Source organism: Agelaius tricolor, unplaced genomic scaffold (genome assembly GCF_023055355.1).
Source record: "Agelaius tricolor isolate 1412-34295 unplaced genomic scaffold, bAgeTri1.0.p SCAF_2, whole genome shotgun sequence".
Lineage (NCBI taxonomy): Eukaryota > Metazoa > Chordata > Aves > Passeriformes > Icteridae > Agelaius > Agelaius tricolor.
This window is the reverse complement of record NW_027269262.1, coordinates 44,367,032-44,392,090: the sequence shown is the minus strand read 5'-3', so window position 1 is coordinate 44,392,090 and position 25,059 is coordinate 44,367,032. Positions and strand designations below refer to the sequence as shown.

The window sequence follows — 25,059 nt, the reverse complement described above, 5'->3', positions numbered from 1 at the left end:
GAACAGAAAATAAACTGGGTTGTAGAAGTCTTGGCTGTGTTAGAAAAGAAGTGTGTGACAAAAGTACTTGGTCTGCAGGAGACAAGAAAAATATTTTGGCAGTATCTTGTAAGGAGATCTGAAGACAGATGTTTCTTAGCATTAGTCTGGATCTTCTTTATAAGGGGAAACTATTTCCCAGTGTCTGCAACAAAGTTTTTACAATTGCAACTTCTTAGTAAGTTTTATTGCTCCAAATGTTTCAATCCCATAGATAATGATCTCCTGGCTTCTCTGATTTGAATCCAAGGTTTGTTCCCTTTTTTTTTTTTTCCTTTTCTTTTCTTTCCCCGAGTTTACTCTGTGGGATGATACCTCCTGTGTTGTTTAAGGACAGCGGCCTGTGGAGGATTTACCTCAGCAGAGTGCCGGGAGCTGTGACGAAGGGATGAGAGGAATACGGTAGTAACGCGTTGGCGCAGTGGGCCTCTTTCCCTCGCCAGGGTCCAGCTGCCTCCTGGGAAGCCCGAGAGCTACTCTCAGTTTCTGGGTACCCAGCCAGGCTCCTGTTGTGTTTTTCTTCTAGGGACCAAACTTGTTACCTTGGTCCCTTGGGGCTTGGCACGTGGGAGGATAAAGCCGCCGTCCGGCCGCGTTTTAGAGGTCCCGGGAGAGGTTGTCCGGAAGCCCAGGGCCCCTTCCCAATGCAGGCGGCCCCTGCCCTCCCCCGGGCACCTGCACCTTCTCGGCCATCGGGGAAGTTCATCGCGTTCCCCGCTGGCGCTTCCAGGGGCGCTGCCCCCGGTTCCTTTTCTCCCGCCTCCGTCCGGCCCGGGAGCGCTGCTCCGGGCGCCCTCTGCTCCCCGCGGCGACCGCTCGGAGAGACCCCCGCGCCCGCTGCTCCTGACCCGGCTTCCCGGGCTGCTTTCCTGCCCACAGAACCCCGAGTTTCGCACTCGGGTTGCGGGGGGCTATTCCCTCCTCCTCCCCTGAAGAAGCCTCTCTGGAGGCAGTGGCCTGGCCGTCCCGTGCCGTCCCGCTAGACACGTCCCGGCGGCAGCTCCCGTCCACCGGCCCCTGCCTCCTCCTCCTCCTCCTCCTCCCGCCCCGCTCCGCGCAGCCGCCGCCCGCCGGGGCGGAGGGTCCCGGGGGGAGGGTCCCAGCGCCTGACGGTGCCCCGAGGCGGGGCGATGATGCGAGGCCGCCGCCTCCGCGCTGCCTGCGGCCGAGGGGGGAGCAGTGGGACGAGGCGCGGGGTTGCTGCCGCCGCCGCCGCCGCCTCCGGAGCAGCGAGAGCCGCCTGCGGAGCGCGGGGTGCCCGGCCCGGGCCGTCCGGTGAGCGCCGCCGGGGGAGTGGACGGGGGGCGGCAGGGATGGAGCCGGTGGCTGGGGAGGAGGAGGTGGGGAAGGCGGCGGAGCCGTGGCTGCTTCTTTGTGGCAGGAAAGTTTCGGTGCGGCTCGGCGCGGCCGCCCCACTGCCTGCGTGCCTGCCCGAGGAGGAGGAGGAGGAGGAGACCCGCTCCCCGTGCGGGGCCCCGCCTGCCCCGGGCCACTCCGGCGGTGGCGGGGGGGTGTTCTCCCACATCTCCCTCCTTGTCACCGGCCTCCTGGCCCCTGGCAGTGCCATCTTTGGGGCCCGGGCCTCTCGGGAGCTGCGGCGGGGACGGGGAGCGGGCGCGGGGTTTTTGGGGAGTTTTCCATCCCGGGTGCGATCCCGGCGGAGCGGGGGAGCGATGCTGAGCCGGTGTCGCCGCGGTGGGCTGCGGGACAGGAGGGGCGGCGGGCGGGGGTCCTGCTCCGGGGGGACGCCGCGCGGGATAAAACTCTGGGAAAGCAGCCGTCGGTGAATCGGAACTGGAGCCAGGGGGGAGGCCGGGGAAGGGACACCCGGACCCCGGTGCGCACCCCAGGGGTGTCCGTGGGGACGGCATCGCCCGGCGCTGCTGCTCGGGACCCTTTATGTAACGCAGCCCCGCGCTGAGCCGTGCGGGAGCACGCCTGGATCGCTCCCCTCGGCAGGCAGCGTGCTCGCCTCCGCTCCCGCGCCCGGGATGCGGCACCCGCCGGGTCCGGGTCCGGGTCCGGGCCGGCGGCTGTGGCTGCTGCAAGGAAGCGTCCTTGGCTCCGGATGGCAGGGAGGGAAAGCGGTGCGGGAAAAGATCCCGTGTTCTCCCTGCGTGCCCCCGCGTCTTGCAGGGGGGTCTCCCCAGCAAAACTTGGTACAGATGGCGGCGTGCCCAGCACAGCGAGATTCGGAGGCATTTAACAACCATTGTAAGAAGGACTAATCGGACGCAGACTTTGAATGTCCAGATCGTGCCTTCATTTTCCACTTTTTTGTTCATTGAGGGTGCTGGGTTTTGTAGTTCATAAAACAGAAAAACACTTCTAGATACCAAAAGAAAGCAATCCAGTGCTCCATTAGCATTCTTTCTCTCTTAGGAGAACAATACAGTCTCACTGTAAGCTTGCCCAAACATGGGCTGCCTTTTATTATATATTGGTACAGTGCCTGGTGCAATAGGTCCTCTTTTAGCCGGGCTCACATGCAAAGGGCAAGTAAAAACTGAGTGGCACGCTGCTAATCGTGATATATTTGTGGCAAATACCACCTGCCGACAGGCTGGGTTTTCACAAAGGGAGAAAGGTGGAATGCTTTGAACAAACCCGGTTCCTGTCTGTTTGATGTAGCAGATGCTTGTCGTCTCAGGTTGACCTCAGACACTTGCTTGGCTTTTGAAAGTTCCGTTGTTCAAAGTGTCTGGTACTTTTTTTTTTTTTAATGGTGGTGTCTGTATATTTTTAAAAAATAAGTTAACAACTTTGTGATTGGGTTGATAGCCTGTGTGACATCCAGGAGTCCATGTGAAAATAGCTGCCTGTCTGCATTAAAGGTGACGGGGCAACTTACCTTGTTGTAAGTGGTTGCTGTGTGGCCTTGGCCCTACAGACCTGTGTGTACCTTAGCCTGAGGAGATACTACACAAAACCCATCTTCCTGCTTTGGGCATTTACAAAATTAAGTCTCCTTTGGTGGGTTTTCTCATCTGAGGCAGTTTTTATAATAGGATGTCATATTTGATGCTGGAAACTTGAGATTGCTCACCTCAAGTTTATTGCAGTTTTAATCCAAAGGTGTAATAGCAGAAAGATTTGTACAAACAAGTTAGCTGGAGGAGGAGGGGTTGGGTTTGCTATTAAGTACCCCAGCTTGCATTTCTTAAAAATATTCATATTTATTTTAAGAATTGAAAGGGAGGAATGGAATGGAATTTAACTTGTGTTCCAACAGCCTTTTCAGTCGCTGGTTCTTGTTTCAGTGCTGGTTGAAGTACTTGTGAAAATTGCTCACCTGCAGGAAACATGAGGTCACAGTACATCACAGCGCCCACAGTCACTGTCCTTCTGTTCCTGCTGTGGATCCCATCCTCAACAGGCTGCAACAAGGCTCTGTGTGCCAGCGACGTCAGCAAATGCCTGATACAGGTACGAGTCCTGCGTCCTCCATCTGCTTTCCAGTGTGCAGAAAACAGCCCTGAAACCGCCTCCTGAAAAGATACAAATAACTGGCATTTTATGTTAAGTAGTGTCTCTGTAAAGAGGTTGGCTTGATCTCCTACCCATGTAAGTGCAGATTTACAACCATTTTATAGGCAGAGAATACCAAGGGCATATTTATATGGGCATGCTTTTTTGGTTTTTTTTAATTGAAACTTTTTCAAGCCAAGGATTATGTCTGTCTGAGATGTTGCCCTTAACTTTCAATTTGTCTGGTTCCTTAAGTCTCAAGCGGAGGGCCAGGGGTTGACACCTGATGCTCTCCATAGCATCATGCTTGTACAGTGAGTTAAAAGATGCCTAAAAACCAAACCAAATACTTATGAGCTGAACTGGTAGGAAATGGATTTTAAATCCAGGTGCCACTTTTGACTCACTGCATATCTGTACAGTGAATGAAACAAAGTGAGAGCAGGTTGCTCTTCTTAGAGCAGGAGTTAAGAGATGTTGTGTGCAGCAGAACAGAAGGGCCTTTTCTAGCAAAACTACAAGCAGTTCTGGTAGCTACCAAGTATTTTTTTAGTCATGGTAAACAGAGCATGCTTCTTGACTCCAGACTGAGAAAGGAGGTTTCATGTGGTCAGCTGCAGCTTTTTTAAAAGCAACTGTTTCCTACTGCCTCTTTGTAGATTGGAAAGGCAATAACAGAGAGCACCAACGTCATATGGCAGTAAGATGTGAGTGTACTTACTGTAAATGCATGGTCACAGCCTGAAAAGAGATGCAGAAGTGGCCTCAAGCATTTCCATGTTTACTTCATTTTGCTGGCTTCTGTCTAAAATTTGTCTGGGTTACAAATAAAACACTTGCCAGATTCACAAATCCATCCTGTGGAATGAAGACTGACTGTAGGCTGAACCCATCTTCTTTCTGGGTTCTGCACTGCCTTTGCTTTAAAAGTAAAAAAAAAAAAGAAATTGCTGCTTCTTCCAGCCCCACCACAATCTGTGGAGTTGTTAAATAGGAGAGCAAGAACGAGGCCTCTGATTTTTACCTTTTCAAACAGAACTCTGGTGGTTTTGCTGGCATGTTGGACACTGTGCACTGTGACAAACTGATGCATTTATAAGCCCCTTCTCTTGCATTTTTTAAAATCTGCTCCAGCATTGTAACTTGTAAGAACTAACATGCTAATTGTGGTGTTGGATGTACATGGCACTTACTTAGTAAATCCAGTGGTACAGATTTGTTGATTCAGGGGAAAGTTATTGGTCCAGGTGCTGGATTTCAGTCCTGGAAGCTGTTGATCTGCTGCTTATTTCTCTGTAAGCAAAGGGGACAACAGGGAAGATGTGTCTCCTTTTCTGGTGCCACTGATGGAGTCCACCATCTGTGAAAGAACAGATATCTCCTCCTTGAGAAATCATCTCTTATCAAGTCAAGCTTGAGACAGCAAGCATTTAAACTTTATTTTTATGCACTAGTCTGAATAGAGCACAGCCCAGGAGGGGTGGAGTTAATGCTGCCAGAGTCCTTACTCAGCTGGCAATAAATGGCTGAGGTTCAGCAGTGCATGGAAATGGCTCATACAACTGTGCTTTCCTTGGATTATGTTGGCATCTCTGTAGCAACACAGCCCTGTGCATACGGAGAAACCACTGAGCTGCTTTACTTGTGGTGTGTTGTCAATTACTTTGTACAGGTGATGTGGAGTCCCTTTTTAAAGCATTTCCCTAAAATCCAAATCAAATGCAATTCTCTGAGACCCTAAAGTGGCCTAGGCCATGTGAGTTGTGTGCAGTTGCAAGGGAATTACACTGTTTGCTTTCACCATCTGGCTGCTGTCTTCCTGCACACAGGCCTGACTTACCAGTCAGTATTCATTCTTTATAGAAGAACAGATCAGGTCAGACTAGTCTGATTGTGGACAGGAAGATATCCTAAAGCTTTGACTTAAAGCAATTGTCATCTTTCTTCTTGGCTTTTTCCTTTGTTTTAAAACTTCAGTGCTGTTGTGGCAGAAGTGCTGCACTGGCATATGAAATGCATGTTCTTTCCTGGATAGATATGCAAGTAGAGTATATCCATGCACTTATTTTCCCCTCTAAACTCTCTGGAGGAATCGAACTTAAAAATAAAATACCATGCTGAGGGAGGTTGCTTGACTATCACATGATATTTTTCCCTCACCGACTTTTATCGCTGTTCAAGTTCAGCAGAATCCCTATCTTGAAACCCAGATAATGTCACTCAGAGACAACTGGAGGAGCAAACAGATTGTGAGTGTTTGTCATCTGCATCTGTGTGCAGAAAGGGAGGCTGCCTGTCCTGGAGACAGAGGGACAGGAGACTTGCTCTCTCAAAAAGCATACAGTTAACATAAATATTTTTGCCAACATGGCTGGAAGTCAGTACAGTCATTACTGCCACTCCTTAGGAGCTCCTCTGCTTAAGGGTGGTCCCTACATAAATATTTATTTTGTTAGATCCAGAACAGTGCATGAGATCAACAACTCCCATGGATTCAGTTTTCCCTTTGCATCCTGGGCTCTAGCTTTATTGGTGCTCCTCTTTTTCCATAAGCAAAAGCCTGGAAGAAAATAGCTTGAGGTATCTCTCTGCATAAGCTCAGCCTTCACTAAGAAACTGTGTGGCTTCCTGTAGCTGTTGAGAGAGCTGTGGGTAAGATTTGGGAGTGTAGAGAGTGAGTCCACAAAATTAGTTTGGCCCTTCAAGGCTCTGGCTGTAGCTCCTTCCCATGTCCCTGGGATTGGGGACCGGAGTCCACGAGCCACCGCTGCCGCGCATTCCAGGTGGAGCCCTGGGTGCACAGGGAGCGTGTGCTGCAGTGTTTATTGAGCACATCTGCTGCTGGCTTGGCCCGTGGGTTGTTTTGATGTTTCCATGTGTGGAGGAGATGAAAAGGCCCTCACTGGGCGGGGGGGAGGGCATATTGTGTCCTTGCAACATGGAGGAAATCCTTGAAGGCAGAAACCTCGAGATGAGACGTTCCCACAATTGTTCACAGCAAAAGGTTCCAGGTTGGCTCTTGAGGTGCAGAGTTCCTGGCAGGAGTCAGGCTCAGGTGGAATGTCAGTGTCGGGCTGGAAGCTGAGCTTTGCTGCCTCATCTGCAACAGTGCTTTAAACTGTTGCTGTGCATAGGAAACAAATAGTGTTATAATTCAGGCATGGTTTAATGATCTTTCTAAAGAGAGTTGTTTTGTGGAGAAAACAGGATTTTCTCTCCTGAACTCTACAGACCTGCAGCCACCTCAGCTGATGTGGTATCGTTCCAATTAAAATCTCTTTTCATCTGTCTTTTTTGCCTCCTGTTAATCCTGTGTACAAACTTGTCAGCCTGAAAGGATTTCCAAGACATTTTAGCCCTGTGGTATGAAATAAATGCCACTCCTTAACTTCAGGGCTTCAGCATCTAAAAATTGCTTCCAGTGTGTGTTGTAGCTGCAGTACATAACCCGGTTGGGTTAACAAAACAGTTCTGGTTGGTTCACTTCCAGGAGATTTTCTGTTATTAAACTGTTCTAGGGAAAAAAGCTCTCTTTCACTCCCCCTTCCAGTTTGCAGAGAGGTTTCCAATGCCTTCAGGTCCTGCTTCTCCCTGCACCAAGAAAATAGTCTCCGGAATTTCAAGAAAGCTTTGGAAAAAACTCAGATGTCAAACATTTTCTAAAAATTTTTGTTTGCTCTCTGGAGCAGGAATATCTTTATTGTACAAACATGCCTACTTTCTACTTAATACTGTATTTTTAAACTGTGAGGCTTATTTCTTGCCTAGCAAAATACATTCTCCAATGCACCTTCAGTAGCTCAGCTTGGGAAGTTGCCAAGTTGACTGATGAGTAATATTTTCTTCCACTGACTCTTCACCACCCCCAGCTATCAACAAGGAATGTTCCTTATTCTGCCTTGCTTTCACCCACGTCTCATGTAAGTGTTCTTTTAAAAAGATGTATCCTGTACCGGTATCCAGTGTGGATGAGTCAGGCAGGAGGACTCAAAAACTGGGTAAGGAAACCATGGATGTGCAAACAGATATATGGAAAAGCATACAGTTATTGCCCCAAAGTGGCAGAACACTAATTAATTAGGTCGTTCTTTCTTCCTTCCTCTCCCTCCAACTTTAAAATAAAGAAATAATAATAAAAAACAAACAAACAAAAAACCTTAAACAGCAACAAAAAACCCCAAACAGCAACAAAAAACCCTTTAAATATTGCACAGCTCATGAGCCCTTCCTGTAAAAACAAACTTGTTACAATACTGGTAGGTGTAATGGTGCTGGCCCCAAGTCAGTGCTTACACGTAGATGCTAAGCAGAATTTTTTGTTAACAGTTTGCAAGTGCAGAATTTAAGGTTACATTTAATTCTCTGTGAGTACTGTTCCATAAAACCAAAACAACTTTCGTTTAGTGAACTTTCTGGCTTCTATTCATGCATTACATTTAATAGTTTAGTGAGAATTCCCTCCTCCCACATGCTGGCCTGTTGGTGTCTTTAAAATGTAAAAGTTGTTTGCCCGGTTTAACTGTTGAAGAATAAGTTGGATGTTTTTAATGCTAAACTCGTGGTTATTTTTAAAGTTGTTCTATTCAGGCTTTTTATTCTAAAAGCTGACAAAATCTGTTTATCAAATGGTAAGATAAATATTTTAGAAGTGCATCATTAACTCACGTAAGTCGTCTGTCTAAGTTTGTGGTGTCTCCTGTGGTGGAAAAATGTACATATTTTGTTAACCAGCCTGTTTTCATCTTTTACTTGGAAACAGCACAGTTTGTGTGGAAACAGTGATAGGTGCCATTCATAAATTTTGAGGAGGAAAAAGTAATAAATCTTACCAGTTTTCCACTCTGCAAATAAAAATTCAATACTTGCAAGGGCTGCCTATTGCAGAAATGAGTGTGAAGCAGGAGTTCACTCTTCATCAGTCATTGAGGCAAACAGGTCACAATAAATTCTACAGGTGACAGCGTTTCTCAGCATTATGTAGCACAACCAATAGCTGCTGAATTTTGTTTCTTTGCTGGATACAAGATGACTTGTGATCTGGGATGAAGTGAATGCAAAAATAAGGAATCAGTGGATTTATACTGCATTAGTACATTGTAGCCTGTTGCAGCAAATTCTAGGGCTTGTGCAGGCCTGGGAGCCCTGCAGCTCCATTTGCTGTGCTCTGGGGGCCTGTCCCTATACAGACTTTGCTCTGGCCTCCCTCTCTGAAGGGCTGTCCCTGGTCCTCTGTGTGCCCACCTGAGTTGGTGTGAGCGAGGGGTGGCCACTGTGCAGCCCAACAGGCTGTGGGTATTTGCAGTGGCCAGTTTTGCAGAGTAAAGAGAGAACAGGAGTCATACACGATCAGGTGCAAGACTGCACCTTGCTGTGCCTTGCAAATGTGTTCCTGACATCTGCCATAAAAATGCCTCTTTCTCCCCTACCTTGTGCTTCTTAACCATAGCAAGCAAGGAAATATTTAAAAAGTGGGATTTTGCCCACTTTTTTTGAGCTTCTCCCAAGGTTCTTCAGAAAGGAACCCCACTTGGAAAATGACATTGGTGCCTGCCACCATTGTAAGGAGAGGTGCCCCTGACCTGGCCCAGCTGGGGTGGAACCATGGGTGGAGACTCCAGGATAGGAGAATTTCAAACCAAACCACCTTCCTGCCCTTCTCTCCTGTCCATGAGCACCTCCTGCAGTGTGTCCCTCCTCTGCCTCTGGATAATGGGATCAAAGAGTAGGGATGGCCATAATCTCCTCCCTGGCCTGGTGTGTAACAGATTTGCCGATGGCTCTTCCAGTAAAGCCAGGGGTGGAACGTTCCCGTGGTCAGTGTTTCCAGTAACAGGATTTGTTTTCTCCCCAGTTGTGTGTAATGTGATAGTTAGACAGACGTCATCAAAGCCAAATCCTTACACAGGACAACCAAAGGGACTTCTTGGCCGGTCTGCGTTGTGCGCTATGATGTAATTCAAGGCTGTGAATTATTGTCATGCAGCCGCAGTCTTTTGGCCAAACTGGAGTTACTAGTATGGATTTGAGTTAGAGGGAAGGAGACCGCCTGGTTTTTAGATTTTCTTCATCCCTGTCGACTTTTTCCATGCTTTGAGTCCACAGTGTGTGTCTCCAGCAGGACTGCTAAACCAGAGATTTTGGGTTTAGGTAGTATGAAAAGAAATATTTGTCTTTATGTTTCCACACCTTTTCCATCTTTCTAGGTTATTAATGGTTAAAGAAAAGTACTTGTGTAGGTAATTTCACTTTCTAGAGGCTCTAGAAGTCTCATAGGTATCCCAAGGTGTCAGTTTGGAGGGACAAAGCATAATGTTGTTTTCATAATAGCAAAAATGAATCATCTAGACCTGGGGTGGGTGGGAAGGGGGGAAAATTTGGTCACTAGTGTTACAAACAGAGAGCAATGTGTAACAAGTGTTTGGAGATGCAGAAAGTCCTGTGGTCAGATGACTTAAATGGGTAAGTTCCTCTTAGGATCCAGGGATAGGTGTGATGGTAGACATCATGCATGTCTCGAGTGGGCATATGTGGCTTACAGTAGCTTTCTTTTTTAGTTAAATTATAATGTACGGTCACTATTTATATATAAAGAAGCATTGGTCTCCAGGTTTCCAGCTGTGGTGGGAAAACATTCAAAGAACTTGTAGATTTAGGCATGCACATGTACAGAAGTGCACACACCTTTCCCATGAATAGGATTTTTTGTCTTTTACATGCTTGCTTCAGATTTCTCCTTAGAATTTCACCTTTAAGGAAAAAAAAAAAAGCAAACTTGCAAAAGATCTTTTTGTAAACTTGGATCAGTTTTTGGCTGGAGATGTTTCACCGTTTACTCGCTGTATTAGTGTACTAAGCTTTTTTAATGCCCTAATTTGAGTTGTGGCTTGAGGAAAAATCACTCTGCTGTGTAGTTATTTTACATCTGGGATTGCTGCAGTGTAATGAGTGTCTGTTGATTCCAGGAGCTGTGTCAGTGCCGCCCTGGGGAAGGGAACTGTTCCTGCTGTAAGGAGTGTATGCTCTGCCTGGGCACACTTTGGGATGAGTGCTGTGACTGTGTTGGTAAGTTTGCACTTTTGGGGGGAATTTCTGCTTTTTTTTTACATTGCTTTCTCCTGCCACATGCTTAGCTCACAGTCTTAAAATAGGAGTAAAACACTGGGACAGAATCTGTGCTTTAAGCACCTTACAGCTGGTTGTGTGGGTATGGAATAAATTCCTGTGGAGACCCAAACATCTGAGGGCTGTGTCTGCTCTATGGAGCTGGGGGTGGCAGTAGCCCAGGTATTGCTTGTTAAATATCATCATAGCTGATTATTAATTTTGTCTCTCAAACATAAAGCTCCTGTTTGAATTGTCATCTTGAGGTAACTCCCCAGTGCCTGTTTTGTGGGGTTGGATGCTGTGTTTCTGTTTCTGTGTTTCTGGAGATTTCTTCCTGTAAAGGGTGCATTGACAGGTACAGCACTGGGACACCTTTAGGACTGAGTTGGGGCTACTAGTAAATATACATGGCCTAGTGTTTCCACTGCTCTTTTACTTACAAAAAGAGCTCTTTGAGAAGGGTGAGAAAGAAGCAGATATGGTCTTACTGTGGGACTGGATGAGTCTTAAAAACACATTGCTGCTGACAGGTGGTGTTCAGAGTGCCCAGATCTTTGCAAGTGAGTGCTGTCTCAGCTCAAGAAGGTTGCATTTCAGTTCTGTTTCTTGTTTTATATGTAACAAAAGCTTCATCTCCCTGTGGTTGCTGTAAGTCTCCCTGTGCCACCATCCAAAATCCTGGCTTCCATGAAAGGGATGCATCTTGAGTGTTGTGCCTGCTCTCAGCTTTTCTAGGTCAGTTTTTTCTGAATTCATAAAAGTGATTATGTCAAAAGGCCCACTTTCAGTACAGGTTATTTCCCTAGTTTAGAACCTGGTGTAGAAAGCAAGGCATAGTGTACTGATCTCTAGGGAGAAGAAGGACCTACCTCTTGGGATTGTGAAGTCCACACATGAGCTTCTTTTCATGAATCTGCAGGTGACTCACTGTTCTGCTGCTCTTTCCCATAGTGTTTTCCTGGAGAGGAGTTAACAAGGTTTCAGGTTCAGTTTCCCAGTATTGAGTAAACTAAAGCTTCTCCTTATGGGTCTTTGGGTGCCTCAGGACTTTTTGGATTCTATGGCACAGTCCTATTCTTCTTCTCCTCAGTGCAGGATCATCCTTGCTGCAGCCTTATTCAAATGAGGAAACAGGAATACATGCCATACCTGACTCCCTAGACACAGTTCTTTGCTGATACCTGAGCTGGTATTTTAAGTTTCTTTATGAGCTGATCATGTCTAATGTAAAAGCAGATAGATTGTTGTGTCTTAAAGATCATGTCCTTGAGGGCAGGAATTACCTCCTATCCTCCACCACTAACTATACTAGTGCTCATGTTTTGTGTGTGTTCTCTCCCTTCTCTGACAGGGAAAAACATGCTGGAGGAGGGAGAACAGCAACAAGTCCCCCATTCCCTTTGAGTTAAGCTCTTCTAGTCCCTTGTGTAAAGGTTTATCTGCTTCCATCATTTTAATAGCCCATTTCTGCATCTTCTCATCCATTCCAAAGCAGTAGTGTAGACATGTTTGATCCTAACAGGTTGCTCATAAGTTAAACTTCTTAATTTTCTTTTTAACCAATGCTGCTATTTTATAATATTTACTATATAAAAATATTATTATAATTCAAATGCTTTTAAAAACAGTAAGAGTGAAGGATCTTTGTGGATGAGCATTTACCCATTAAACTATAAGCAATGATTTTTTGGTACCATCTTAAGGTAATATTTTCATACTGCATTGATACGCACACAAACTTGTATATGTTCTGCAGGATTTTGGTAAACAATCTTGATGTTTTGGGGGTTTTTTCCCTTGTGTGTCCTTTTTATCAGTGAAATTTATTTTCTGAATCCTACCTGGCAGAGGTCTGATCTCACAGGTCTAGAAAGGCCCACTGGTTTCTGTTTCACAACATTAATACAACTACATCAACTAAAGCATACATCCCTTGATGTATCTGTACAAAACTCTTACCTGGTTTGATATCTTCCTAACTCATTTTCATGTGGTTATCCTCTATTGGAATTGTATGGTTAATATAGTGCTTGTTAAAGCATTGTTAATATTAGTGCTTATTAAAGGGTGGTAGGGAAGTGATAGAAATTTTTTATTAAAGCAGTGAGTCTAGAAAGGTCTGCAAAGAACAAACCTACTTGAGAGGAGCAGGAAAACAATCATGTACAGTAAGGTGTTTGTGTAAGTGGAATTATATTTTATTATGACCGGATGTTGTTTGGAAAAGAGGCTTTTTTTTTTCTACTCTGTACTTGGCTCACCTTTTTATAGAGCAGACTCCTGTTACCAAATGCTGGTAATGCTAACCACTTGCTTAAGATTTGCTGGATCTCATGCTAATCACCATGGACAAACTTCCCTCTGCTTTGTTCACCGTGGTAATCCATCTACTTAGGTTGAGAAGATTATGGGCTTGATAAGGCTCTAGTTAAACACAATTATTTGTGAAGCCAGAGCCCTAGTGGATCTGTGGGGCAGGAGATACTTCTCTGGTTGTATGAGGCAGATAGACTTTGAACATTCATGTCTCATAAGACTTTAATACTTCAGGAATTGGTGTACTTTGCAGCTGTAGCTGTCTAAACCTGTGTCTGTGAAACTACCCAAAATTATATTCAGATGCACATGGGGAAAATGGATTTGCCTGTCTCTTGACAGGTGACTTCTAACAGTGTTTTATCACTCCTGAGTTTAAAATACCTATGCAGATACAAATTTTCTTTTTAATCTTGCAAGTTTCCACAGATTGGATTTAAATTGAAATACCCTTTGGTTTAGTTGCTAGTAATAAATATTAGTGTTTAAATGGTTAACAAAAAACTGGAACCAGCATTGCATATCACAAAAACATTTTGTAGGAATTGGCAAAGTGAAAAAAAAATTACAAGGTTTCAAAAAAGATACTGCAGAAGATGTTGAAAAAGAAGGAAGAGGTAACCTAGAAATGAGTATTTTGCCTGTTGTGGCCCCTCCAGCTAAGTAGCAAAATGAGGTTCATCTTGGCTATCTCTACACAAGTGAAGTAATTCAGACTCATGCTCTGTCCTGATAGTGATCTTTGTAGCTCTGGCAGATGACTAAAAAGATCTAGTGCACTGCTGCAGCAGATGAGATGGAATACTTGAATTGTGATCAAAAGTTTCATGTACCTCAGACTTATCAAGATACTCCCTTTCTTCAATCCTAACCTTGCATGCCAGGTTTATGCTCCTATCGATTATACTGTGCTTTGTATAATCTCTTCTCCCAGGGAAAACAAACCTTCCACTGAACCCTCCATTTTCAAAGCTGTAACACTGACAGGGAAGCAAAGTGCTGTTTAGATTTTTCTTTCCACAAGTCACAGGTGTGTTTTGTAGAAGTCTGAACAATCCAAAACCTGCTGTTATGGAAAACTCGTCCTGCTGCATTTGATAGCACTTCTGCTGTTGGGCTGAGAGTGGGATAGATACAAAAGAGTTCTGTTCTGTTCAGCAAAAAAAGAAGTCATTTTAATTCTCCAAATATTCCTACCTGTTTCAAGAAGAGCTTGGGGAGTTCTGTGTAATTTACTGTTTGTTTTCTCTGCAGGTATGTGCAATCCTCGCAATTACAGTGACACACCTCCGACATCCAAGAGCACTGTCGAGGAGTTGCATGAACCAATTCCTTCCCTTTTCCGGGCACTGACAGAAGGGGATACTCAGCTGAACTGGAATATTGTTTCCTTCCCTGTGGCAGAAGAACTGTCACACCATGAGAACCTTGTCTCCTTTTTAGAAACAGTGAACCAGCCACAACATCAGAACATCTCTGTTCCAAACAACAATGTCCACACACCTTACTCCAGTGACAAAGGTAATGAGTGTAGTGTCTAAATCCCTAGCATCTCCTCTTTTCTCTTCCAGGAGCCTTCTCAGTGCATGTCCTGTACTTCTCTATGCTCGCTTCTTCTTTTCCCATAAGAATTTGTGAAAGGTTCAGCCTAATTTTGAGCATGACATAACAGAAGGAGTGAGGCAAAGGTGTTGAGGAATGTGGAAGATGGTGTTAAAATGACTGATGTTCTTAGGAGACACTGAACCACGTGAGTTTATCTCTATAATTACTCCTGTGGCATGAGGCAGTTTGTTCATGTTGTTTCATGTGCACTGGCACAGAGTGTTCTCTGACCTAGAAGCAGTTACCTGTAGCTTAGGAGACAGGACAGACCAGAACCTGAATCCAAATTACACATAGGTGCAGAAGTAGGCAACCGAAACATGGCTTAAGAGGTCTGAGAGAACCATGTGCCATAAGCTCTTGTGCTCTTGTATCTGGAACAGTTGTTTATTTATTTCATCTGAGCTGGTGTAACTTCAAATCTTTAGAGGGATGTTTTGTATGAAATCCAGGATTAATAGTAAACCTAAGCGAGATTAGAAGGATTGATGAAGGAAGGATATGTGACAGACTGTCTTCAAAACAAGTAACTTGGTGATAGGGGTTCAACTTGCAGATTCATTCCTCCTATTTCATAATATTTTTTTTATATTCTTTCCTTCAGTTTAGAGGACAGCCTTCAGGATACTGTTTGCTGTGGTTGGGTGGGGGAAAGATGAGAAGTTTGAGTTAGTGTTGACAGTGGTATAAAAAAAACACTGTCTGTTTCTTGGTTTCCATACTAAACCTGAAACACTTTTCCCTGCAAATCATTACGTCAGACTTTAAAGAATCTCATAAACAGTTCATAGTGGAATTGCTGCTTAATAGGGGAAAAAGAGCATCTGATTTATTAGTGCAATTAATGCTTTGCTTCCTTCCCAACGTACACTTTAAATATTCGTAACCCCATATGTTGCTATTGTGATGGCCCTTTTATCTTATCAGTAAAAGATACCCTAATTGATCGACATGCTGCTTTTCCATACCAGTGTGAACCAATGACCTAGTTGTGTTTCTGAGTGGGACTGCTGCTGATTAAATGGAACCATAATGGCAACTTTTCTAATTTCCTTTGGCTAAGGCACATTAGAAAAATAAATTAATTCCAGAACTAGGAAACCAGATGGGCAGAAAGCATCTCATTCATATGTCTTTGATGTTATTAAAATGCTTGCTTGCCGTTATGAGAATAATGTACAAAGTCATGTAAAATGGAAAGCCACAAAAAGCCCTGTGAACAAAGACTATAGTCCTTACAATTATAAATTAAACTCAGGGGAAAAAATTATGTTTAGTACAGTCTTGAATATATCCCACTGTACTTAGGTACTGAAATCCAGATGGCTGTTCCCTGACAGTCCTTTACTACTGTACCAACAGGATGGGCTAATGATAGTTTTGGATTAAACTTAGAATTTGAATTGCATCTCAAGGGTGTGGAGCAGTTTTGAGTTCAACAACACAGACAAATACATAACACAACATTTTTTCTTAGTCAAAAGTCCCCTTCATTTCTTTTACTAGGAACATATTAGAGATTAGGCTGAGAGAGCTCTTACTGGAATGATGACAGTCCAAAAACAACAGTTATATTTGGAAATAGTTACCAAATGCCACTGGCTTTCAGGCCTCAGCAGACACTTAAAGCAGAAATAAATGTCAGAGCCTGTTCTTGTAATCATTTGCTATGCCTTCTCCATCTTAGTGACCAGTGAAGAACTGGAAAAGATAGAAGATTACTTTCCACATCCTATTCCTATACTTTTAAGTATCTAAATACACAAGCCTGCTAAAGAGTCTCTTTTCTTGGTCACAGTGTAGACAACTTTGTAGTGCTCTGCTTTCTCAAAAGTCATATTAAATTTTGCTTATAAAAACATTGATGATTTCAGCATTGAGAACAGAGGAGGTGGAAAGAAAAATTAGCATCTGGCCTTGGTCAGCTGATATTTATTTTGGTGGAAGAAGAACAGCTGGACATCCAAGAGTGCTGGATATTGTGTGAGCCATGGGGTAGCATTGTTTTCAATACTGTTTTGCTGAATTCATTGGAAAAACCATAATCAAAAGGTGGAGGGGCAGGCAGTAGGTCAGGACTGAAGAGCCTTGTGAGCATGGGCACAGTGAGGCAGCTGAGGGAGTTCCTGGAGCCTGATGGCTTCTGCCCATAAAGAGTTCAGTCACACAATGGGTCACTGCTTTAACAAGCTGGCAAGTGTTAGAGCCACTGAAAGAGAGGGAGGGTTTGTGAAGGTGTATGTGTCTGCTCAGTGGCACTAAACACAAGCTTAGCCTGCAGTGGGAGAAACAGACCAAGTCTTTGCCCTTTCCTTCTCCCCAGAAATGCTGCTAGGCTTGAAGGCAGGTCTTGCAAATGGAGATACCCTTAAGGTGACTTGCTAAGCAGTTGTGTTCGAGGCTGTGACAATCAGGGATCTGAAAGAATATTCCTGTGAGCAGGAACACAGAGGCTTTATGTTTCCTTTACAATGCTGTGCCTCCTCCATTTTGTGGTTCTTCTGTGGCTCTTTGCATGCTTCCCTCCAACATGGTGTGCTGGCAGCAGCTGATGGCATGGCCTGTTAAGGGACAGGGGCTAATGAGAGGTAGATTTTGTAGGGGGACAGTGGTCTCTGTGCTCTCTTCTGGAATACATTCCAAAATTTGGAAAGGCTTACAATACAAATTGTACAACTGCTTACATATACCCCTTGTCACATAGTGTAACCCAGCTCTGATTTCAGCTTTCCTGCGCGCTCTCGCAGGGATCGCCATTAAGCTGGCCCAGGGTGCCAGACTTGCTTGATGCAGTTCTGGGTGAGTGCCAGGAAAAGCAGCACCACAAAGCCACGGGAACCACGAGCTTTGTGCCTGAGTGGCGTGGAGCCACCACCAGGGAGGGTGGCTGTGGATCTGGGAGGAGGTGGGGTGCGGTGGGATATAAAGCATTCCTTTCTCGCCCCAGCCTACTCTGAACCAGCCACCAGACCTTGAACTTCCCCGTTATTTTCCTAATGAGTGTCTTCCCTTTCCTCCTGTGAACTGACTTGTAATGTTTTAGCTGCCAAAGTTATGCATGCGCTGCTGGAGCTGCTGTAGTTCTTTGTATCAGTTGTTTCTGGCACTTGAGCCTCGACTTCAGAGAGGATTGTGATGGTTACTAATCTGGAGCTGCATTTGTACTTCATTCTCTTTGCTGTACTTCTAGCTGATACCCTCAGAGCTCTGAACTGTGAGTTCAGAGATTTAAATAAGCTTAGTTGTTTCAGATGATGACAGGATGTTGGCGAGAGGGAGAGGAGAACTAGATAATTTTTTGGCAATTGATAAAACAAAATCTGTGCTGTTGTTAAGGGTTTCTGATTTACACTGCTTGGTGACACAGAGCATGGTGTCCGGTCTGCAATTCTGCTCCCCTCCAGTGCAACAGGGAGAGGAGAGCTAGAATTCCAGTGAAGAGACACCTGCTTCTGTAGGTAATCTAGGAAGATTTTTTTTTTAAAGTTTCTTTTTATAAATTGATTGACATAAAATTGACTTGTCCAAAAGTAGTAGATTATGTAAATGGATTGTGCATAAGCAGTTGCAGGTTAATCTTGTTCTTGTTTTTCCTTCACTACTGCTCTAGACTAGTGTTTCTCCTGGTGGAAGGTGTATCCCTGCCAACAGAAGGGGGGTTGGAGCTAGATGATCTTTAAGGTCCCTTCCAACCCAGGTTGTTCTATGATAAAATGGTATGACTGCTGGATGGACAGTTATCTTTTTAAAGAACTTTTAGAGCTACCAATAAAGTGGCCAGCAGACAGCTGAAGTTACACAGCACATATAACTGCAAAGATCCCATACAGCAAGTTATCATTAACTGGAAAGGTTCTCTGAGTTGCTAAATTTTTCTATATTACACCCATACAGATAGTTTTATGGGAAAGCCTGGTAGTTTCTTCTGTTAACTTTTAATTTAGATTTGATTATTGTTTCTCCTACACAACCTTCACTGAGTATGAAGTGTGAGGGGGAAAAAGGTGAGAAATTAATGTTCTGGGAAAAAAAGTTTACTGCTGCATCCTTCTCCCTCCCTGCATCTGCAGTCTGTCATCCTTAGGGTGTGAAAATTGGCAAAATGCAAATGAGAAAGCTGTTGCTGCACTAAGTAATATTGTTTTTATCTACACTGAGGGAGCCAAGTGATGACTTGGTAATTAGCTCTGTGAAAGAGTTTAAGTACTCTCCCAGATCCCAGCTGAGCCTGTAGGTTATGTATTTTTTTCCCCTGTGTAACTCTCTTTTTGCAGTCTATAGAGCAGGATTTAGCACTTGAGGGGAGGAACTCCTGCTTTCAGTAATTCAGCCTCCACATGAGCACAGAGGCGTTGCTGAGGAGGGAACCAGGAGTGCCCTGTGACAAACAAAGTGCACCCTGGACAATCTGACTTGTTCAGACCTGGCAAGTCATTCAGTGAGCAAGACATCAGAAACAATTTGATAACATATGCATGGAGCACATCCTCCAGATGCTTACAAGAGGTGCTTGGGACCAGATGGATCTACTGCTGGCTCTGGCCTGCCACATGCAGTCTGCTCTCTCCCCTTTGCAGCATTTTTGTGCTTGTCCTCAAGAACCTAATCCCCTTGACTTGTGTGCAGGTGGAAATGAACTTTCTTTTCTACTCTCCAGTCAGTCAAGATTAATGTCCTTGGCTGTCACTGCCACCATAATAAGGTTGAATTTTGGCTTTGGTCCTGGGAGAGTGATTCAGGAGACCAGTCTGCTGTCTCTCAGGAGCTGACTGATGCCACCTAGTTTTGCCAGTCATAGGCCGGGTGCTGCTGCTCCTCTGGCCTCCTTTATATCCAAAGAGATGTCTCCCTGTTCAGTGTCATCGATCTTTACATCCTAGAAATCACAGGCTCTCCTTCCTCAGGAAGTTTATTTCATTGCTGCAGGCATTAGCTCATAGGCTTCAGCAGGACTTGTGAAGCAGGGCTAACAGTGCTGAGGCTGTCAGAGATGAGATTAACATGAAGGTGAGCACAGATGTCTCCTTATGCAGAAGGGACTGGACATTCTCTGGTGTGAAGACAGTCTGTAAGTGCTGGGAGCAGTTAGCACACCTCAGAGTGTGCACAGCTTTACTGACAACTTCCCTGACCTACCCTAGGCTTCCCTTTCTGTGTTGCAAGTTGGAGTGCCATGATCAACAGATAGTGAGCACTTCTGGCAACCCTTTGGATGGTTGCTTCCTCTGAAGAGCTGCTTCACTCCAATCTGGAGATAGCCATGAATCATTTTGCCTTCTCAGGCTTATCTGGAGACTAAGTCAGTCAGCTGGAGATGGCATCTCAAAAGGTGATTTTGCAGGAAGAAATATTTCTAGATTAGCCAGGATTGCCTGTTTCAAGGGAGAGACTCTGTTCCTCCAGCTGACACCTTCTAAGACTATGGAATTTCTGATGTACATGCCTTGCAGACACCAGATACAATGCAACAAGCAATAGGGATCTTGGGTAGGAGAGGCAGGCCCAGATCAAACTTAATGTAGTAACACTTCAGTAGAAAACTACTAAAAAGGAATCAAAGGACTGAATAGAGATTAAGCAAAAGGATATAAAGAGTATGAGTAATGTACAACAGAGGCTTCTGTAAGGTTCTTGTGCTTGAACCCCAGCACTGACTTGGATCACTGATGGGAATGAGAATATTTTCTGGAGACTTGCTCCTACTTTCTCATCCCTACCCTTCCACTAAAAACTTCCTGTGAGGAGCAAAGGGAACAGATACCTGGAGCTATCTGGGACTTCTAGGAATGGATGGTGTGTGCTTCTTCTTGGGACTATGGCAATCTGAACTTTTTGTCCCTGGTGATGAAATGCTGCCAAGTCCTTGTGCATTCCCCACAGAAGTTGGAGTTCTGTCTGGCCTCTGCCTTCTTGCCTTTGAGGCTGTGGGGGCTGCACCTCCCTACTACTTTTCAGCTTTGGCTGAGCACTTTAGGTGTACACCTATCACTCTGCACATGGTACCATACTTCTGTTCAGCTCTTTCCTCTTTCTCTCTGTGAATCAAACATCCTTATTGAAGCTGTAGACATGTTGGTTGTTTTCAGGTAGAGATTTTGTTCTCTGAGAACTCTATTCCTCTGGCTGCTTTGCCTCAGGATATATTATAAGGGCTTATAGAAATAGAAGTGCCAAGAATGGGAGAGGACTTACACAGCCACAGTGAACTTTGTTGATGTTTCCAGCAGTATTTCAGGTACTGCAAGATTTTTTTGACAAGTGCAGCACAGCTTTTCTGGGAGCAGAAACTGCTTCAGCCCTGGGCCTGCCTCTCCTACCCAAGATCCTATTGCCTGTTGCATCGTATCTGGTGTCTGCAAGGCATGTACATCAGTTTGGAGCCTGACCAAGGCAGTGAATACTCTGTTGCTATCAGTGGGCTGGCAGCACATCCTCTGACCTTCTTTGCAGCTGTTTCGGTAGTAGCATAATAATTTGACAGTGATCAAAATCAGTCATTAAAAAAAAAAAACCAAACCAAACTCACTGTCTTGATTTACTATTTAAGTTTGTATTACTTTTTTCTAATCCACATTGGAATGTAAATCAGTGGGTTTCTCCCAGGTGCACCATGAGTAGTAATAGGCTAGAAAGCCCTTTGACATCTCCTGCTCACAAGTTGTTCTGATCTGCATGAGGGAGACATTCCTGTTTGCAGACAGCTGTCAGTTGTGCTTTCCCCAAAGTCTGCCAAGTTATGCTCTGGGTAAATGTTATGTAATTGTAGTCCTTTGGAGGATGAACAAAGTTTTATGGTAAAATCACCTGGTCAGTACAGAAGAAAGGTGGCAGGATCTGCCGGCTTGGAGAATTGGAAGTGGACTGCGGTATTTTCTGAGGACCCCTGTCATTGAAGGAAATGATGAATCTCCATGCTCTTAGAAGGCTAATTTATTATTTTATGATGCTATATTATATTAAAGAATACTAAACTAAACTATACTAAAGAACAGAGAAAAGATACTGACAGAAGGCTAGAAAGATACTAATGAAAACTGATGACTCCTTCCAGAGTCCCAACACAGCCTGACCGTGATTGGCCATTAAGGCAAAACAATTCATATGAAAACAATGAAACAATCAATCACCTGTGGGATAAACAATCTCCAAACCACATTCCAAAGCAGCAAAACACAGGAGAAGCAAATGAGATCATATTGTTTTCCTTTTTCTCTGAGGCTTCTCAGCTTCCCAAGGAGAAGAATCCTGGGCAAAGGGATTTTTCAGAAAATATGACGGTGACAGTGGACTGAGGGGGGAATGGTTTTATTTATAGTTGTGGTGAATGCCTTAGCTCTATTTTGATGTTGCAGCACCAAACTTCATGACATTTCAAGTAATTGCATGGGTGTTAGAAGCACTAAGTCAACACTTAGGCAGAAGGGGTTTCTTAAGATTAGTATTAAAGCCAGTGGTGTTGCTAAAAAAAAAGAAAGAAAAAAGTGTGCAGTTTCATGCTGATGAAAAAGGATTATTTAGGTCTGTGATTTAATCTGGCTAAAGATCATTGTGGAGTTTGGGGCAGGGGCGGGGGGAAAGAAACGTTTACAACCACATAATGGTTTTTGATGGTTTTTTAAAATAACTTCTTTAAACCTGAAGTTTTTTGTGGTAGCATATTACCTTCAGAGGGCTCATTCCTGCTTGTAATTTTGGCATAACTCATCCTTACGCTCTTGTAATTGAGGGACAGAACTTAAAAACATTCTTGCCTGTGAATATGGAAGTAAATTAATCCAGCAGGAGATCAGACAGCAGGTTGAGTTGTAGATGCTGAAAATTTGAAGTTGATAGATTTTACCTTGTCTCTCTGCCTTGCCTCTCTGCTTTTACTGTCACTTTTTTCCTTATGCCTCATAGTCCTGTCAGTTTGCAATCATACTTATACAGCTGCTCATTTAACTAATTCCTAACTAACCTTTAAAAACACCTTTTAAACCAAACTTTTTTTCCCTTCTTGGTTTAGAACACATGTGTACTGTGGTGTACTTTGATGACTGCATGTCAATACATCAGTGCAAGATCTCTTGCGAGTCCATGGGAGCTTCCAAATACCGATGGTTTCACAACGCCTGCTGTGAGTGCATTGGGCCAGAATGCATCGACTATGGCAGTAAAACTGTCAAATGTATGAACTGCATGTTCTGAAGCAGGAAAATTGTAATATAGCAATACTGAGGCCAAAGTAATCTCTCTCGGTTAAAGAGACTGGGATTGCAAATACTGCATTTTGGTGGAGTGCCTGCTGGTTGCAGTTAAATGTACCTGGTGGAAAAGAGGATGTATAAAATCAGAGAACTGTTTTCTTTTTTTCTTTTTTTTTTTTTTTTAATTCATATAAGCGAGGCTAACTAGTAGATGTTTAAACACTATGTTTTAAACTTGTTTTTCTCTGTTTCTGCTCAAATGGTACAGTCATGCTCATCATTATTGTTCTGATTGTTTTCCTTTGATTTGAAAGTATTGTCTATACTGGTTTTCAGAACATAGTACTCTGTCTTGTAGTTTAGAGTAGGGAAACTTTTAGAATACGGTGATGAGATTTCCATTATCTAAATTCAACAAATAAATAAATGGCTGCTAGGTTGGAGGGAGGGTGGATGTTGTTTAGGGGCTTGGTTTTTGGGATTTGGTTTCTGGTTTTGTTTTTTAACTTTATTACCTTCCAGTTTTTAAGGTTAGCTTTTATTGTGGAAGTGATATTTGGAGAAAAATTAAAATTCGTGCTTTCTCTTCAAGTTCAAAGAATGGGCTGTCATGGATAAAATCCTAACTTCTTAGAAGGGCTGCCCAGCAAAACACCATATATGGGATACTTTTCCTCCAAGTTTGATTTGCCCTGCTCTCTTTTTGTTGGGGCCATGATGCATAATTTATGTGTTACACAAATTAATCTTTTCAGTCTTCTCTTAGATCCCAAAATAAAGCTGGTAAGTGCTATTGCATTTCCCACCTGTTGCACTGTTCTCTAGGGCTGTTACACCCTGAACATTTAGTCCAGTAAAGGAAACATGAAAGGCTATGATGGATTTAATGACTAAAGGAATAAAGAATGAAATGACAGGAACAAGCAAGTGGTACAGGTCTACCAGCTGAGCAGCTGGCAGCAAGCATGTTCCCATTTAGTAATTTCCTGTGAATATTTATTCCAAAACATTTTTATTATTATTAAATTTCTTCTTTTTTTTCCCCATAAATTTTTGTCAGTGAAGAAGGGAATATGTGTCTGCAAAGGCAAAGTTAAAGTGCTCTGAGTTTAGAACATTGTGCATTTTTCTAAGAGTTTTTATATGTTGACAGTTACATAACAGTTACTATGACCAATTTAAGGTGTCCACTGATAATGGTACTAAGTACAAGAATAAAGTGTATGAGTAGTTAATGATCAGCTTTTTGTATTTATAATAATGTAGGTTTTAACTCCTTCAATTTTTTATGCATATATGCATATGCAAACACAAAAAGGAACTATTCACTATTCATTTTTCTCTCATTAACCTCAGCTAGAGGGATTAAACTGTTTTCTAGTTACACCTGTCTATCTGTACCATGTACACATGAAAGCAGTCATATTACATTTATTTTGTTGAAAAAATTTCCTGAATGTTTTTTCAATTTTTTTCTCATGATACAGTTCTTTCAATAAGATGGAATAAAAATAATAATAATAATAATGATAATAATAAAAGAAAAATCTACTCTCGTTAAATAATGTTACTTTCTTCAGTGTCTTTTTCAGCTATAAAGATGTACTTGAAAGATGAATGTTATTGTTTTGAACTAGTGGATTATGGAATGTCTTCGTACTTTAAACTTACAGTTAAGTGATAAAAGATCATAGACAAAAATAGAAAAACTTAGCTTATAATGGAGGAGTTGTTCTTCCTATATTTTACAATTCATGTTATATTTTTTTTCTGCTAGAATTTCTTAAAATTATTGGAGAGGAAGAATATGTCAAGAGTAGCTGTGACTGTAGCTGGAGGGTGCATCCATGTTCCTGACCAAGACAGGAGACGCGTAGCAATCAAGCAAGCAGGAGGTCATTAGCATGCTTCAGATTTTTGCAGTCTTAAATTATTGGAAAGATGAGGGTAGCTCAGAATCTTCTTGGGGGAGGAAGAGGGCTGATGTTTCTGGTCAGGCACTTGCAGCCCCATGGATCTGTGACACTGTCTCCAATTACATCCTCAGAATTTCACTGTGAGGTCAAATCAAGTGGGGGCAGGAGGGATGGGGGAGCGACCTAACAGGAGTCCCAGGAAATACTGGGGAGAATGGGATAAAAACCTAAACACAGTTGTCTGTTGTGGCCTGAGAGAAGGTAGTGCACACCTTCTGGGGCTTGCCTTACTTTTTGTAATTCCTGATGCTGTCTAGAATTTGCTGAAAGTGTTGTGTGTACACAAATGTCATGCAACAACACCCAGTGTATTTTATGATGATGAGTGTTTTAAGAGGTATTTTAATAAAAAGACATTACTGGTT

At 43.5% G+C, this 25,059-nt stretch overlaps 1 protein-coding gene across 3 annotated transcripts; it reads left to right on the top strand.

Moving 5' to 3' along the window:
* The first annotated feature begins 1,132 nt into the window (after positions 1-1,132).
* On the top strand, positions 1,133-25,059 carry TWSG1 (twisted gastrulation BMP signaling modulator 1). Of its 3 annotated transcripts, none has more exons than XM_071417233.1 (5): positions 1,133-1,314; positions 3,338-3,465; positions 10,470-10,569; positions 14,182-14,448; positions 22,538-25,059. In XM_071417233.1, the coding sequence occupies exons 1-5, from the start codon at positions 1,170-1,172 to the stop codon at positions 22,717-22,719; spliced, it is 822 nt and encodes a 273-aa protein (XP_071273334.1). In that variant the 5' UTR covers positions 1,133-1,169; the 3' UTR covers positions 22,720-25,059. The 3 variants fall into 3 exon arrangements, with proteins under 3 accessions (XP_071273334.1, XP_071273341.1, XP_071273349.1); XM_071417240.1 differs by having other exon boundaries at positions 1,173-1,314; positions 3,300-3,465; XM_071417248.1 differs by having other exon boundaries at positions 1,187-1,314; positions 3,281-3,465.

Excerpts from the sequence above, each read along its gene's own strand:
- TWSG1 (XM_071417233.1), top strand. The coding sequence starts at position 1,170 with ATGATGCGAGGCCGCCGCCTCCGCGCTGCCTGCGGCCGAGGGGGGAGC. Across the intron at positions 1,315-3,337 it reads TGCCCGGCCCGGGCCGTCCG|GAAACATGAGGTCACAGTAC; the intron begins GTGAGCGCCGCC and ends GCTCACCTGCAG. Across the intron at positions 3,466-10,469 it reads TCAGCAAATGCCTGATACAG|GAGCTGTGTCAGTGCCGCCC; the intron begins GTACGAGTCCTG and ends TGTTGATTCCAG.